Consider the following 12,710-nt stretch of genomic DNA (forward strand, 5'->3'; position numbering starts at 1 on the left):
GCCTGGGTGGCTCAGTCAGTTAAGCCTCTGCCTTTGGCTCAGGTCATGATCCTGGAGTCCTGGGATGGAGCCCTGCTCAGCGGGCAGTCTGCTTCTCCCTCTCCTTCTGCCCCTCCTCCTGCTCATGCTCTCTCTCTCTCTCTCTCTCTGTGTGCCAAATAAAATAATAATAATAAAAAATCTTTAAGAAGAGAATATGCTGATCAATAAAACAACTATTGGACAAATACTAATTGAATGTCTATTATGTAGCAGACATTCTTTTTGCATAGTAAGCAAATATTTGGTAGAACTGATAGTTCTATTCTATATTATAAATTAATAAATTACCATCTTTTTTTTTTTTTTTTAGTAATCTCTATGCCTAATGTGGGGCTCAAGCTCACAATCCTGGGATCAAGAGTTGCGTGCTCCCCCGACTGAGCTAGCCAGACACACCTTCATTATGTTTTTCTTTCTTTAACAGATTTTATTTGTTTGAAAGAGAGAGGAGGAGAGAGCACGAGTCGGAGGAGGAACAGAGGGAGAGGGACAAACAGACTCCATGCTGACCATAGAGCCTGAGGCAGGGCTCCATCTCACTACCCTTAGATCATGACCTGAGCTGAAGACAAGAGTCTGGGGCTCAACCACCTGAGCCACCCAGGTGCCCCCATTCTGGTTTTTAACAGCACTCTCTTGTTTGATTATTAGAGGTCACCCCTTCCAGAGGACTTTGGATGCATGAAAACAATTGAGTGCTAGGGAGAGCTCGCCTGAACTAAGTGGCCATGTTGAGGTGCTGCTATACCTTACTTTTTGTTTTAAAATTTTTATTTATTTATTTGAGAGACAGGCCATGAGGTGGGGGTGGGAAGGGGCAGAGGGAAAAGCAGACTCCCCGCTGAGCAGGGAGCCTGACGTGGGGCTCCATCCCAGGACCCTGGGATCATGACCTGAGCCCGAGACGGACACTTTACCCACTGAGCCACCCAGGCACCTCTATTCCTTAATTTTTTTTTAATTGTGCATATCCAAGTTATGCATCCCCATGATTTAAAAAGTCAACTAGCTTTAAGGTTTCTTATTAAAACTAATAGTATCCCATCCTCTCACTCCCAACCCCATTTTCCTTACCTGAGAGGAAGTTTAACGTATCAGGTAATTATATTTTAGCTTAGTACGGGGGTAAGTCTATGTTTGTGTGGCTACTTCTTGATGTTTCAGTTTTCATTATAATCTGTTGACACCCACTCCAGAAAGGGAGATGTTAGTCTCTCTCTCCTCCCTGTCACCACCACATGACCATTTTCCCCATCCCCTGTCCTCCCAGCAGAATGATATTTTAATCAATATTCAGTGTTTCCACTATTGCAACTAGGTCAGGGCTACTCCCAGTTGCAGCTCCAGTAAACTATGAATATTTTCCTTTTTGTGATAGAATTCGGCCTCATTTCTAACAAAGACTGCCCCTTATGAGAACCACTCAAAGATTAGTCTGGGACTAAGTCACTGCAGGGTGACCGAGTGGTTTATAGCATAGTTCCGCTCTCAAAGCCTTGCTATGCTTCTGTGGGTGTGTTCTATCTGTGCACAGCTTGAACGTAGCCCAGGATTTGTGTTGTTCCAGGCACAGAATTAGGGGATCTCCTTCTTTTAGCTCTCTTCTCACTGAGATTTCCCACACATTTTTTGGCTCCCATGGGTCCGTTTTTATAGATGGGAATCCTTCAGAGTTTTAGCTTCTTGCTTGGGTTAAAGCAATGAGAGAAAGAAGGGAGAGAGGGAAAGGCATTTTACTGCTCTCTTCAGCTCAAAGGGACCCCCTTTCCTGTCTTTTGGCCAGAAAGATGGGTTTCCTTTGGAGTTGCCCCCTGTGCATGCTGCCCAGCTCCCTGGTTTGGCCGGCCCTTGGGTTAAAGCCCAACAAACAAACCAGAGACCTCACTGCTGCTGTCCTTGACTTTCAGGTTTTAACTGGGCTCCCCATTCTCCAGTTCTTTACTTCTCAGAATCCTGAGGTAGTTGTTTTTTTGTATTTTGTCCAGGGATTCTGGTTCTCATCAGTGGGAGAGATAGGCCACAGTGGGCTTACTCTGTCTTGGTGGGCACTGGAAGTTGGCTCATTCTAAAACTTGGGGACTAAACAGTGTTTGGAAGCTCTGAGTGGAGGGGGGGAGGGGGGCGGAGAGCCTGTCAATTCGACCTTCACTGTAGGGTGATCTGAGCGAACAGTTTAGTGGGGAAAGCTCTAAAGTCAGTATCTTTAAGACTTTCTTCTTGGGCTGGTCAGATTTCCCAGAGAAAGATCCTCCTACTTCCTGCCTAGACTGTGAAGCTGCGGTTGTCCACTTTTGGAGGCCGGGGGGTTGAGAGAGCTGGGGTCCTGAGTATCCAGCATGGATATAGTCTCCTAAGGGGTCTGTTTGCCGGAAGGTTCTGCTGCCCCCAACTGTGCCAGTGTCTCTGAGAACAGAGGCACCTGTCTAGAGGATGGACCTGCCCCCGCTTCCTGCATGGGGAAGGACGATCGTACCGCTGCCTGTGGCCAGGGACGAGGCCCAGAGCCACACCCTCTCACACAGAGTTTCAGGCACTCCTCCCCACTTCAGCAGCCTCTTGTCACCGGTTTGCAGAGGTACTTGATGTGGCCAGTACCCCGGCCTTTGGGGAATTCTGCTGCAAAAGTTGCACAGGCTCTCACTTGACCCCATGGCTGACTTGGACTGAGTTCCTAAGGTCTCCTAGGTCATCTGTCACTCTTTCACTTGTTTTCTGCTTCGAATATATCACTAGTTGTCTCTTCTTCCTGTGTCCTCATCCTTATGTGCCTGATTAGAAAAATTCCTTTAGTGGAGGTTCAGTGAAGTCTCAGGAAGGAGTGAAAACAGATGGCTGGGTTCAACCTGCCATCCTTGCCTAGAGGCCTGGCCCTGCTACACTTTTGGATCCCGTACAGGTCACCAGTCAGCATTCCTAGGGGACAACTCTCTGGCTTCTTTACATTGCCGTGGTGCCCATTTAGTTTATTTCCAGCTAACCGTGCCACGCTCAAGTGCTCTTTCCTTCGGTAGGTGGACTTTAGGAGCAAAGATACTTCTTTTGGCACCATGGTTTTTATACTATTTAATTACCAGAGAGCTATTTTTAACAAGATGGTCATATAGGCCTAGAATTCTAGGTTTCAGTGCAATGGAGAAAGTTGACTCACGTCTATGGCCCACAGACACCTTCCGTGTGTCTCACATCAGTATCTGCATGTTTTGTTTCCCTTCTGTTCACATACAGCGTTTTTAAAGGATCTCCTGAAAATAGGAGGACTGTACTTGGAGGAGAGGAAAAGCTTCAGATGGTTGGGGATGAGATTTTTTTTAAAAAAACATCGACTGCCTTGAACAGATCAGAAACTTGATCTCCCCTTTGGGAAATACTAAAACATCGTCTCTTCTAGGTGAAACACGCCTTCGCCTGTGGCGCTCAACAGCAAATGCTTGTCTTGGGAAAGCAATCCCGGGTGCCTCTAGGCAATACAACCAGTTTCATTTAGAACCAGGTGGGGATTCGATTCATTACAGGAGTTGTACCTAGCTTCACAAAACCTCAGAATAATGGGGCAAACTAGATTTCAACGGCTAGAGCTTATTTTTGACAAATATTGCTACAGCGAGAAACCACATATGTTTGTTTTACTAAAACAAACACAGGCTTAAGAATTGGGTAGGTCAGGGTTAGAATCCTGGCTCTACATTTGCTAGTTTCAAGACCTCGAAAAAGTGACTTAACTCCCCAAGCCTGGGTTCCTTTCCTGGAAATCTACTCAAACACCACCTCGCGATGTGGTAAGGATTACGTTAAATATCTCTCATATAATATCTGCATAGTATCTGCAACATTATAGATACTCAATAAGCATCATCATCAACACCATGTAAATTTCCATTGGCCTTTTTTGCCCCCTCCGGCCACACAAAGAAGAGTGAAAGGAGAGCGAAAGTTGGTTTTTTTTTTTTGTTTTTTTTTTTTTTTCGAAAGTTGGTTTTTGATGAAAGGTATTATGATGAAAGGTTGTGAATTACATTGGGACTCCTGCCTAAGAAATGGGAATAGCAAACATTTGGGCTCTTTCCACAACCTCTGTCACAACGACCCCACTCAGGAAATGTTATGCTTCATTGAGAGACGTCAATCAGAGATAGAGATGATGGTAATGGCCCACTGTTAGTGGATGCTCTTTTATTTACACATCCAGGTGGGGGTGGAGGACTTGTAAAAGCTCCCCACCCTCTCACCTAGACCACACGCAAACCAATGCCCACATAGAGATGATCCTCCATTTTGTTTCTTTCCATCAACTATTTTCGGGGACAGGTGATAGATTTTTTTTCATTATTTTGTTAAAAGTCATATTTTTATCTTTTTATTTTTGAGGACATGCTTTTCTAACTAAAATAGAGACAAAGAGACAGAGAGATTGTGTGTGTGTGTGGGGGGGGGTATGCGTGTGTGTGTAGGGGGGGACTGGACTGGAAATATCCATAAAACAATGTGATTGGGCTTGACATATGGACATATATAGAGACCTGAACCAAAAATCAGTGATTATACCTTCTTCTCAGGAACACATGGAACTTCTAACAAAAATTGACCCTGTACTGCAAATAAAGCCAGTCCCAACAAAAGTCAGAGTCAGTATCACATAGATCAAGTTCTTCAACTACAATGTAATTAAGTTAGACATCAGTAACAAGAAGATAATTTGTAAAAATCTCATACAGCTGGAAATTTTAAAGTATTTCGATTACAATTAGGTCAAAGAAAAGAATCATAGTTGAACCGAATGATAATGAAAGTGCCACATATCAGAACTCAGGAGATGTAGCTAAAATTGTATTTTGAAGAAGAGGCTGAGCCTTAAATTCTTGTATCAGAACAAAAGAAAGGCTGACAGTTGACAAGTGGAGCCTCCCGTCCAACTTAAAAAGTTAAAAAAAAGAGCGATAAAAATACACATAAATATTCTAGTTTTTTTCTTACTATAGAGAGAATACACTTAGGAGAAACAAACAACACTAAAAGCAAGTCGTTATTCTGATGTGATGATGTTAAGTGCCCATAAATGAAGGAATAGAAAAACGGGGTCATTACCTTCCAATTTCATTCAGCTCAGTATAAGCTGAATCAAAATTTTCCTTCCAAGAAATGGTGGCACCATCAGCAGCAGCATCTTTGGAAGAGAGAGAATCCATTTATGATACTGAGGAAGTCATATAAGAATAAAGAAAAGATTAACAGAAAATCTCCTTCATTGCCCCAAACCAACTCTTGTGACCAAATATGGGGTCTAACTCAGTGGGAAAATGCCAGGACTCTCTGAAATGTTATTTTTAAAAATATCATCCAACAGCAAGCTGACATGAAAGAGTCGGACCCCCTCCCCCCGCCCCCCCGCCCCCACTGTGCCATCTACATAAACAAGAGAAAACTTGGGACAATCAGAGATGTAACCTCTGGGTATTTTAAAAGAGAAATTTGGTAGAAAAAAATTAGAAGGAGAAAAACACATGGAAGGCCTAGAAAAGCCAGTGAGAATCAGAGCTGAGGGGGGGTGCAGTGGAGGTTAGGGGAAGAGTTACAAGGGCCCAGAGAAGGAAAGGAGAGGAATATGCTCAAAACATCCTAACCACTGCTCTGTCAGCCTGCTGCCTCAGACAGCGATGAGCTTAGCTGGTATACATTACCTTATATGATGTGTTAATTCCCTGGCAATGATTTATACACACACACACACACACACACATACACACACGTGTGCAAGCATGCACACCAATACATATTTGTGCTGTCTCTTGGGACCAAGGCTCACGAGAAGGAAGACATGAGGCAGAATTTAGTTAGTGGCTTGGGAGGAGAGTACTGAGCTGACAGCGAGGCTCTTCTGACCCGGGCCGCCTCAGGCCACCCAGAGCACAGCTGGGCTGAGGCTCAGGTGTCTTATCTATATGGAATTCTGACAAAACGGAGACCCAGGGCCAAGGTTTCCTGGTGAGTCATGGGTCCGAGGGAGCAAGGCCACTGGGAGGGAGCTGAGCCCCTGGGGACGGGCTGGGGAGCACTTCCAGAGTCAGTGGGGGTTGGGGGGGCTGGGCTGTAGCTGAAGGCCCTAGAAGGCTTCTGAAGCTCCTCTGGAGACTCTGGGATCCCCTTAACCCAGAGACATACAGGTCTGTTGTCTTTCTAGGGCAGGGACCTCCTCCTCCACCCCAACACACACAACCCACTCCTTGTACCACGGAATACCTCATGACTTGGAGATTTCTTCAGGCTAACAAGTGTCCTCTTCCAAAATGTTCTTGGGACCAAGGGGGTGAGACAGCGAATAGGTGGTATTTGTAAAATACTCACGTGTAGCCAGTTATAGGTGTATCTTAATTATCCAACACATCCACATAAAAATGTATCCACCTTGAGGGGCGCCTGGGTGGCTCAGTCGGTTAAGGGCTTGCCTTTGGCTCAGGTCATGATCTCAGGTTCCTGGGATTGGGCTCCCTGCTCAGCTGGGAGTCTGCTTCTCCTTATCCCTCTGCCCCTCTTCCCATTCATGTGCATGCTCTCTCTCACAAGTATATAAATAAAAATCTTAAAAAAAAAAGTATCTACCTTTAAAAAAGGACATTCTGGGAAGGCTGGGGGTGGCGAAACTATCAAATACTCATTTTGATGCAAATCCTTCAAGCAGCTTGCTTTCCTCTCCCCAGCTTAAACTGGTAAACGGGGCTGTCTCTAATGCTGTGAGGTACACTTACGCCTTGCAGGGGGTCCCAGGGGAGAGGAGGTTTGGTGCCCCCATCTAGGAAAAGGGGCAGACAGCATCCAGGTGACTCATGACTCCTGCCCGCCCCTCTCTGTTCCCGGGGACCCACGCGGGTGCCCAGGGACCCTGGCAGGCCCGGGGTAGATATGGGTGGCAGACCTCACTTTTGCTCCAAGATGGTTGAAATCACACTTTTCATCAGGTCTCTGAAATGTTACTTGACGGAAGCCACTGGCAAATGCAGGTCACCTCCTGCGTGGTGGCCTGCCATGCCAACGGCCAGCCGGCACCAGCGAGGGTGTGAGCTGCCCAGGCACCTTGCCGCCCCCGCCTGGGGTGCTGGGCATGGCCGGGACTCACCGTACTCGGGGAGTCGCACAAACTCCGAGGGCTCGCTGGGAAGGCTGATCCCCCAGGGGTTACTGGCGCTGACTCGGAACTGATAAGGACTCCCAGGACTGAGGTCCTCGACGACAAGGTAAGTGTCCAAGGTCGAAGCCACCGACTGCTGCCAGGCCTGGGAACCTAGCGCACGATTTCCGAGGACAGGGAAAGAGAAAAAGCCAGAGGGACATTGTTTCAAAGACCTTCAGCAAACAAAGAAAAGGAAGTTGACACATTTCCATTCAAGGAACCGTTGTGGTTGCTGATTGGGCTCGGCAAGGCTGTGGGCCAACTGTGGCAGGCTTGGGCTCCATTTTCTAAATGACTGAATGGATCATGAGGGGCGGGACAGCAGCTGACCCAGGGACGCCGCTCATTCCCAGACGGGCATGTGTGAGGGTGAGAAGGCGGAGCTCGTGCAGAATTTACAGAGGACCGTGCGGCCACTCGTTAACAAGGCACAAAAATATACCAGAAATCACAAGATGCGAGACTATATGCGTTTGGAAGTGGAAACAAACTAGAAGTGAACAAGCACTGAGCACTCCATGCACATGAAGTGCTGTGCCAGGCGTCCACGTGATTCTCCCATTTCACTTCCACACTGAAATCCCCAGAAACCCTGCGGGGTTAGGAACAGGAGGAACTGAAGCTCAGAAAGATGAAACGATCACTGTGTGAACATGATGAGCTAAGAACTGCACAGTGCGGAGGAAAGCACTAGCTTTGAGAGACGTGTCCGCCGGCTCAGCTCGGACACCTGTGTGCTGAGCGGGGACGCCCAAGAGCGAACAGCTTCACAAAGACGCAGAAGTAAACAGCTTTGTAACTGCACAGGGCCTGCTCGGCAGAAGAAAGAAGAGTTGAGATGCTATGAGCAACGGCGAGTACAACAAATGATTTTGGTTCTGGGCACGAATGGTGGCTGGAAATTCAGCTGTGTAATTCATTACGCGGTTCAGAGATGTGTTATTAACAACTAGAGCTAGCTGGCAGCTTCTTATGTAACTAGTTCTTCTTGATAATAGGCGACAGGTTCAGGTGTTTCTGACTGCTGAACTATGTATGCACTCTCAGCATGTAAACGTAACAAATTTAAACAACGAACAGCTTTTTAAAATCATTATACACATGTATGTATGTAAAATTGAGAGGTCACACAAAATATATATGCAATCTCTATTTATATATGTGATCTCTAACTTTTATCTGGGGGTGGGGGTAAAGCTCTGCTCCTGCTACCCTCGTTTTCACTCTGGGAGAAAGATCACGAATTCACAAACTTGACACCTGGGTTTAATGCCAGCCATGATTCTTACTAATGCCTGCCTCGGGTTCCTTAACTTTCTTTAGGCCTTAGCCTCCTCATTTGTAAAATGGGCCTGATTGCCTCTGTCTGGGGAATAGGGCTTATTAAGGGCAGAAGCGCACACGAAGGCACTTTGAAATCTGCCAGGAGTCATCAGTTTGGGGAAAACCACTGCTTGAAGTTAGAGATCAGAAGGCGGCTGTAGTCCGGCACTGAGGTCTTTATGCTGAGTTGGAAGACACAAGAAGGAACAGCTGATGAAAGGCATGCAGGTAGTTTATGACTCTGAAGGACCTCCCCTTTTGAGGAAGGGAAGAAAGAAACCGAAAAGGAGGGGGTAGTAGGGGGAGCTGGCGCACCTTCTTCTCTGTACTCCACGGTGTAACCAGAAATTGTACAGTTTCCCGTGCTGGAGGGAGGCAGCCAGCGGAGGATCACGGAGGTGCAGCTTCTCTCCTGGGCGATGGGGCGGTTAGGGGCCGCTGGAACACCTTCGCAGACAGAAGTTATGGTCAAGCGCTATTTCTGCAGAACTTGGCATTTTGCACCAACGTTGAACGTTTCCTAGGAAACATGACCTTCCCCATGTCTCACATTTTTCCTACGGCCCTTTCCACCAAGTGGCACACCTTTCTCCAGGCTCTGGAGAGGCCTGGCAGATACACTGTGGGGTTAGAAGTTCTTCCTTGGGCTAAAGACTGCACGCTGGAGATAAAGCTTGACCCGGAAACTATGCAGATAAGTTATGGCGGGCCACGGAGTGCTCTTAGCGAAGACTCCTTCTCTCCCCTTTGCTGGACTTTGGGATTTCACAATGGACATTTTCTTCCCCAGGTCTCAGGGAATCCTTGTAATGTCTACTTAAAATACTTGATGAACATAAATTCATAGAGATAGGAAGTAGAATGGTGGCTGCCAGGGGCAGTGGGGAGGGGGGATGGGGAGCTGTTGTTTAATGGATATAGGATTTAGTTTTGAAAGATGAAGAGTTCTGGAGATTGGTTGCACAATAGTATGAATGTACTCAACACTACAGAATGTACACTTAACATTGGTTAAGATGTTCAATTTTATGTTACGTATATTTTACCATAATAAAAAATATTTTAAAATTATAAAAGGTGTTTGACGAACAAAGAGCCTGTACCTTGCACTTTAACTGTAGCAGACGTAGACGCGGTGCCGTGGTCATTTGTTGCTATGCAGGTATAAATCCCACTGTCCTGGGGCATCAGATTGCAAATCTTCAGGGTGATTTCCCCCGAATCACTAGAAACACCAAAAGGATGCTCCTCAGACTCTAGTAATGTCACAATTGACTGATGGGTAAAATCCCATAGGGTGGGCACATGGTGTGCTGAGCTGAATCCTCAGGCCCAAGGTCTCGTCCTAGCGCTGGGACTTTCCTGTACACCTTGGGTGATCACCTTGTGTTTCTATATTCCCATTTCTTTATGGGGGAAATTCTTGCCTCTCCTATGTCGCATGTTTGTTGTATATAGGGTATAGGGATAGAAAAGGAGTAAAACGAGATAAGAATTAGAACATGGTTTGAAATATATAAAGCCCTATGCAATATTACTGGTATTATTACCACTAGCAACTTTGTCCTAAAATATTCTCAGTCTCATAGAACAATAACAAATGGTACAAGAAATTGGAGGGGCAACTGGGTGGCACAGTCGGTTAAGCGTCTGACTCTTGGTTTCAGCTCAGGTAGTGATCTTGGGATCCTGCGACTGAGCCCCATGTGGGACTTCATGCTCTTCATGGAGTCTCCTTGGGATTCTCTCTCTCTCTCTCTCTCCCTCTGCTCTCCCCCCCCCAACCCTCGCACACGCTTGCTCGCTCTCTCTCTCTTACTAGGGTGAATAAATCTTAAAAAAAAAAAAAAAAAAGAAGGGGCACCTGGGTGGCTCAGTCAGTTAAGCATCTGCCTTCTCTTTGGCTCAGGTTGTAATCCCAGGGCCTTGAGATCGAGCCTCACTGCTCCGAGGGGAGCCTGCTTCTCCCTCTCCCTCTGCCCCTCCCCCCCACTCCTGCTCTCTCTCTCTCTCTCTCACTTGCTTTCTCTCTCTCTCTCAAGGAAATAAATATTTTTAAAAAGATTTAATAAAAAACAAAAGAAAATGGAACAACTGAGAATGAAAATGTTTAAGTATTTCAAATTCTACTAGGGGACCCTCAGAACAATTAAGTGAATTAAGTAAAGGGCAAATTCCACCACTAAATGCTAACTTCCCTAATAGTCCTAGTCTGGGGGCCAGGATGTCACAAGGGAAGCACTGCTCAGAAAGGGTGAAATGCAGCAGTCACCGTCAACCCCACTCCCTCCCCGATGTGGAGACATATACAGCCTATGGCCCTTCGGGACCCTCACCAAGCACTGGCTCTCACGCTAAGTTCCATGGGCCCACTGATCTTAGGACCTGGCTACTCCCGGCCATCTCTGCTGGGAATACCGTTTCATATGCATAAAAATTAAGTTAATGGATGGGAGTTTGATTCTAGGTGATTCTTTGATAAATGCTTAAGCACTTAGGGCTCGTTACTGCTTGTCCACTATAAACAGTAGTTAGGGGGCGCCTGGGTAGCTCAGTCGTTAAGCGTCTGCCTTCGGCTTGGGTCATGATCCCAGGGTCCTGGGATCGAGCCCCACGTCTGGCTCCCTGCTCCGCGGAAGCCTGCTTCTCCCTCTCCCACTCCCCCTGCTTGTGTTCCCTCTCTCGCTGTGTCTCTCTCTCTGTCAAATAAATAAATAAATAAAATCTTTAAAAAAAAAAAATGGGCGCCTGGGTGGCTCAGTCGTTAAGTGTCTGCCTTCGGCTCAGGTCATGATCCCAGGGTCCTGGGATCGAGCCCCGCATCAGGCTCCCTGCTCCGCGGGAAGCCTGCTTCTCCCTCTCTCACTCCCCCTGGTGTTCCCTCTCTCGCTGTGTCTCTCTCTGTCAAATAAATAAATAAAATCTTAAAAAAAAAAATAAACAGCAGTTAGTACACAATGAATACTAACAGAATGATTGGGAGGCAGTCAACCAAGTTTTTTTTAAATACCCTTTCTTTATGGAAGCATGTGTATGGCTGGATTTTCTGTTTAACATTGCGTATTTTGGAGCGAGTCTTTTTCTTTTCTTCTAGGAAAATTGTTCTTAGGTTAATGGAAGAATTCAATAGATCACTGTTTCACAGGCTCCTGACAGGCACAAAGAAACCCCAGGATGTTGGGATGTGAGACCCACATTCCTCCCACAGGTCTGGAGCTTTTGCCCCTACTAAGGACATAGAGAGTCCCTTGGGGAGCCTTCGGGAAAGATCAGCCAGTCGGGGGGATGTACGTCAGTGACTGTCAAAGCTCTTCAAAAGCATGGTTCAGGCTTGACCTGAGATATAGAGGTTTATGGTTTTTTTTTTCTCCAAAGATTTTATTTGTTTGACAGAGAGAGAGATAGCGAGAGAGGGAACACAAGCAGGGGGAGTGGGAGGGGGGGAAGCAGGCTTCTGGCCAAGCAGGGAGCCCGATGCGGCGCTTGATCCCAGGACCTGGAATCACGACCTGAGCCGAAGGCAGACGCTTAGCGACTGAGCCACCCAGGCGCCCCTAGAGGTTTATACTTTTATTTATTGAGTGTGGGTGCAGAATGCAGTCTTGCCAACTGTCCTTGTAGGTTCAGGTACGTCTCTGTGATGCCAAGCAGCACGTGAGCATGCGGGGGCCCTCACGCAGTGTGGCAGGCTGGGTGGCAGGGCGCAGCGAGCGGAGGGGCCATGTGAGAGCACTGGCACGAGAGCACGCTTTCCCGAGCCGCCCGCAGAGGTTGACTCCGTTTCTCTCCTCATCAAGGCCAAGTATTTGCGCTAGAATAGGCCCCAGGGCAGCTGTCCCCCGGAGAGGCTAAGTGCCCAGCACGGAGGCTGCACCAGGGTGCGGGCGGTGTCCACGTGGGGCGCTCAGCTTACCAGGAGGAGACGGTGGATGTGGCTGAGCTGTTGTCCGTGTCAAGGACGTTCTGGTCTGGCCCCTTCCAGGTGATGGTGGGCTTCGGCCGCCCACAGACTTTGCACTGCAGTGTCACCGTGTCCCCAAGCAAGCAGGTCACATCCACTAAGGGCACAAGGAATTCTGGGGCCACTGTGGTCAGATTGACATAAATCATCATTTAGAACAAACAGAATAAACAGCCATTTCCCAACACCACCCTCTCCTGCCCCCCACGTGTCATGATTCAA

General features: G+C 47.2%; 1 protein-coding gene across 1 annotated transcript in view; it reads right to left on the reverse strand.

Annotated features, from left to right (window-relative positions):
- The window catches only part of KALRN (kalirin RhoGEF kinase), a 535,107-nt gene that overhangs the window by 12,478 nt on the left and 509,919 nt on the right, over positions 1–12,710 (reverse strand). The window contains exons 52-56 of the mRNA XM_081815029.1: positions 12,441–12,612; positions 9,631–9,752; positions 8,843–8,974; positions 7,151–7,315; positions 5,125–5,203 (exon numbers count right to left, since the gene is read on the reverse strand). Coding sequence (XP_081671155.1) covers positions 5,125–5,203; positions 7,151–7,315; positions 8,843–8,974; positions 9,631–9,752; positions 12,441–12,612 — 670 coding nt within the window. The remainder of the gene's footprint in view (positions 1–5,124; positions 5,204–7,150; positions 7,316–8,842; positions 8,975–9,630; positions 9,753–12,440; positions 12,613–12,710) is intronic.

This window comes from Leptonychotes weddellii, chromosome 1, assembly GCF_054177405.1.
Source record: "Leptonychotes weddellii isolate Sample4059 chromosome 1, ASM5417740v2, whole genome shotgun sequence".
Lineage (NCBI taxonomy): Eukaryota > Metazoa > Chordata > Mammalia > Carnivora > Phocidae > Leptonychotes > Leptonychotes weddellii.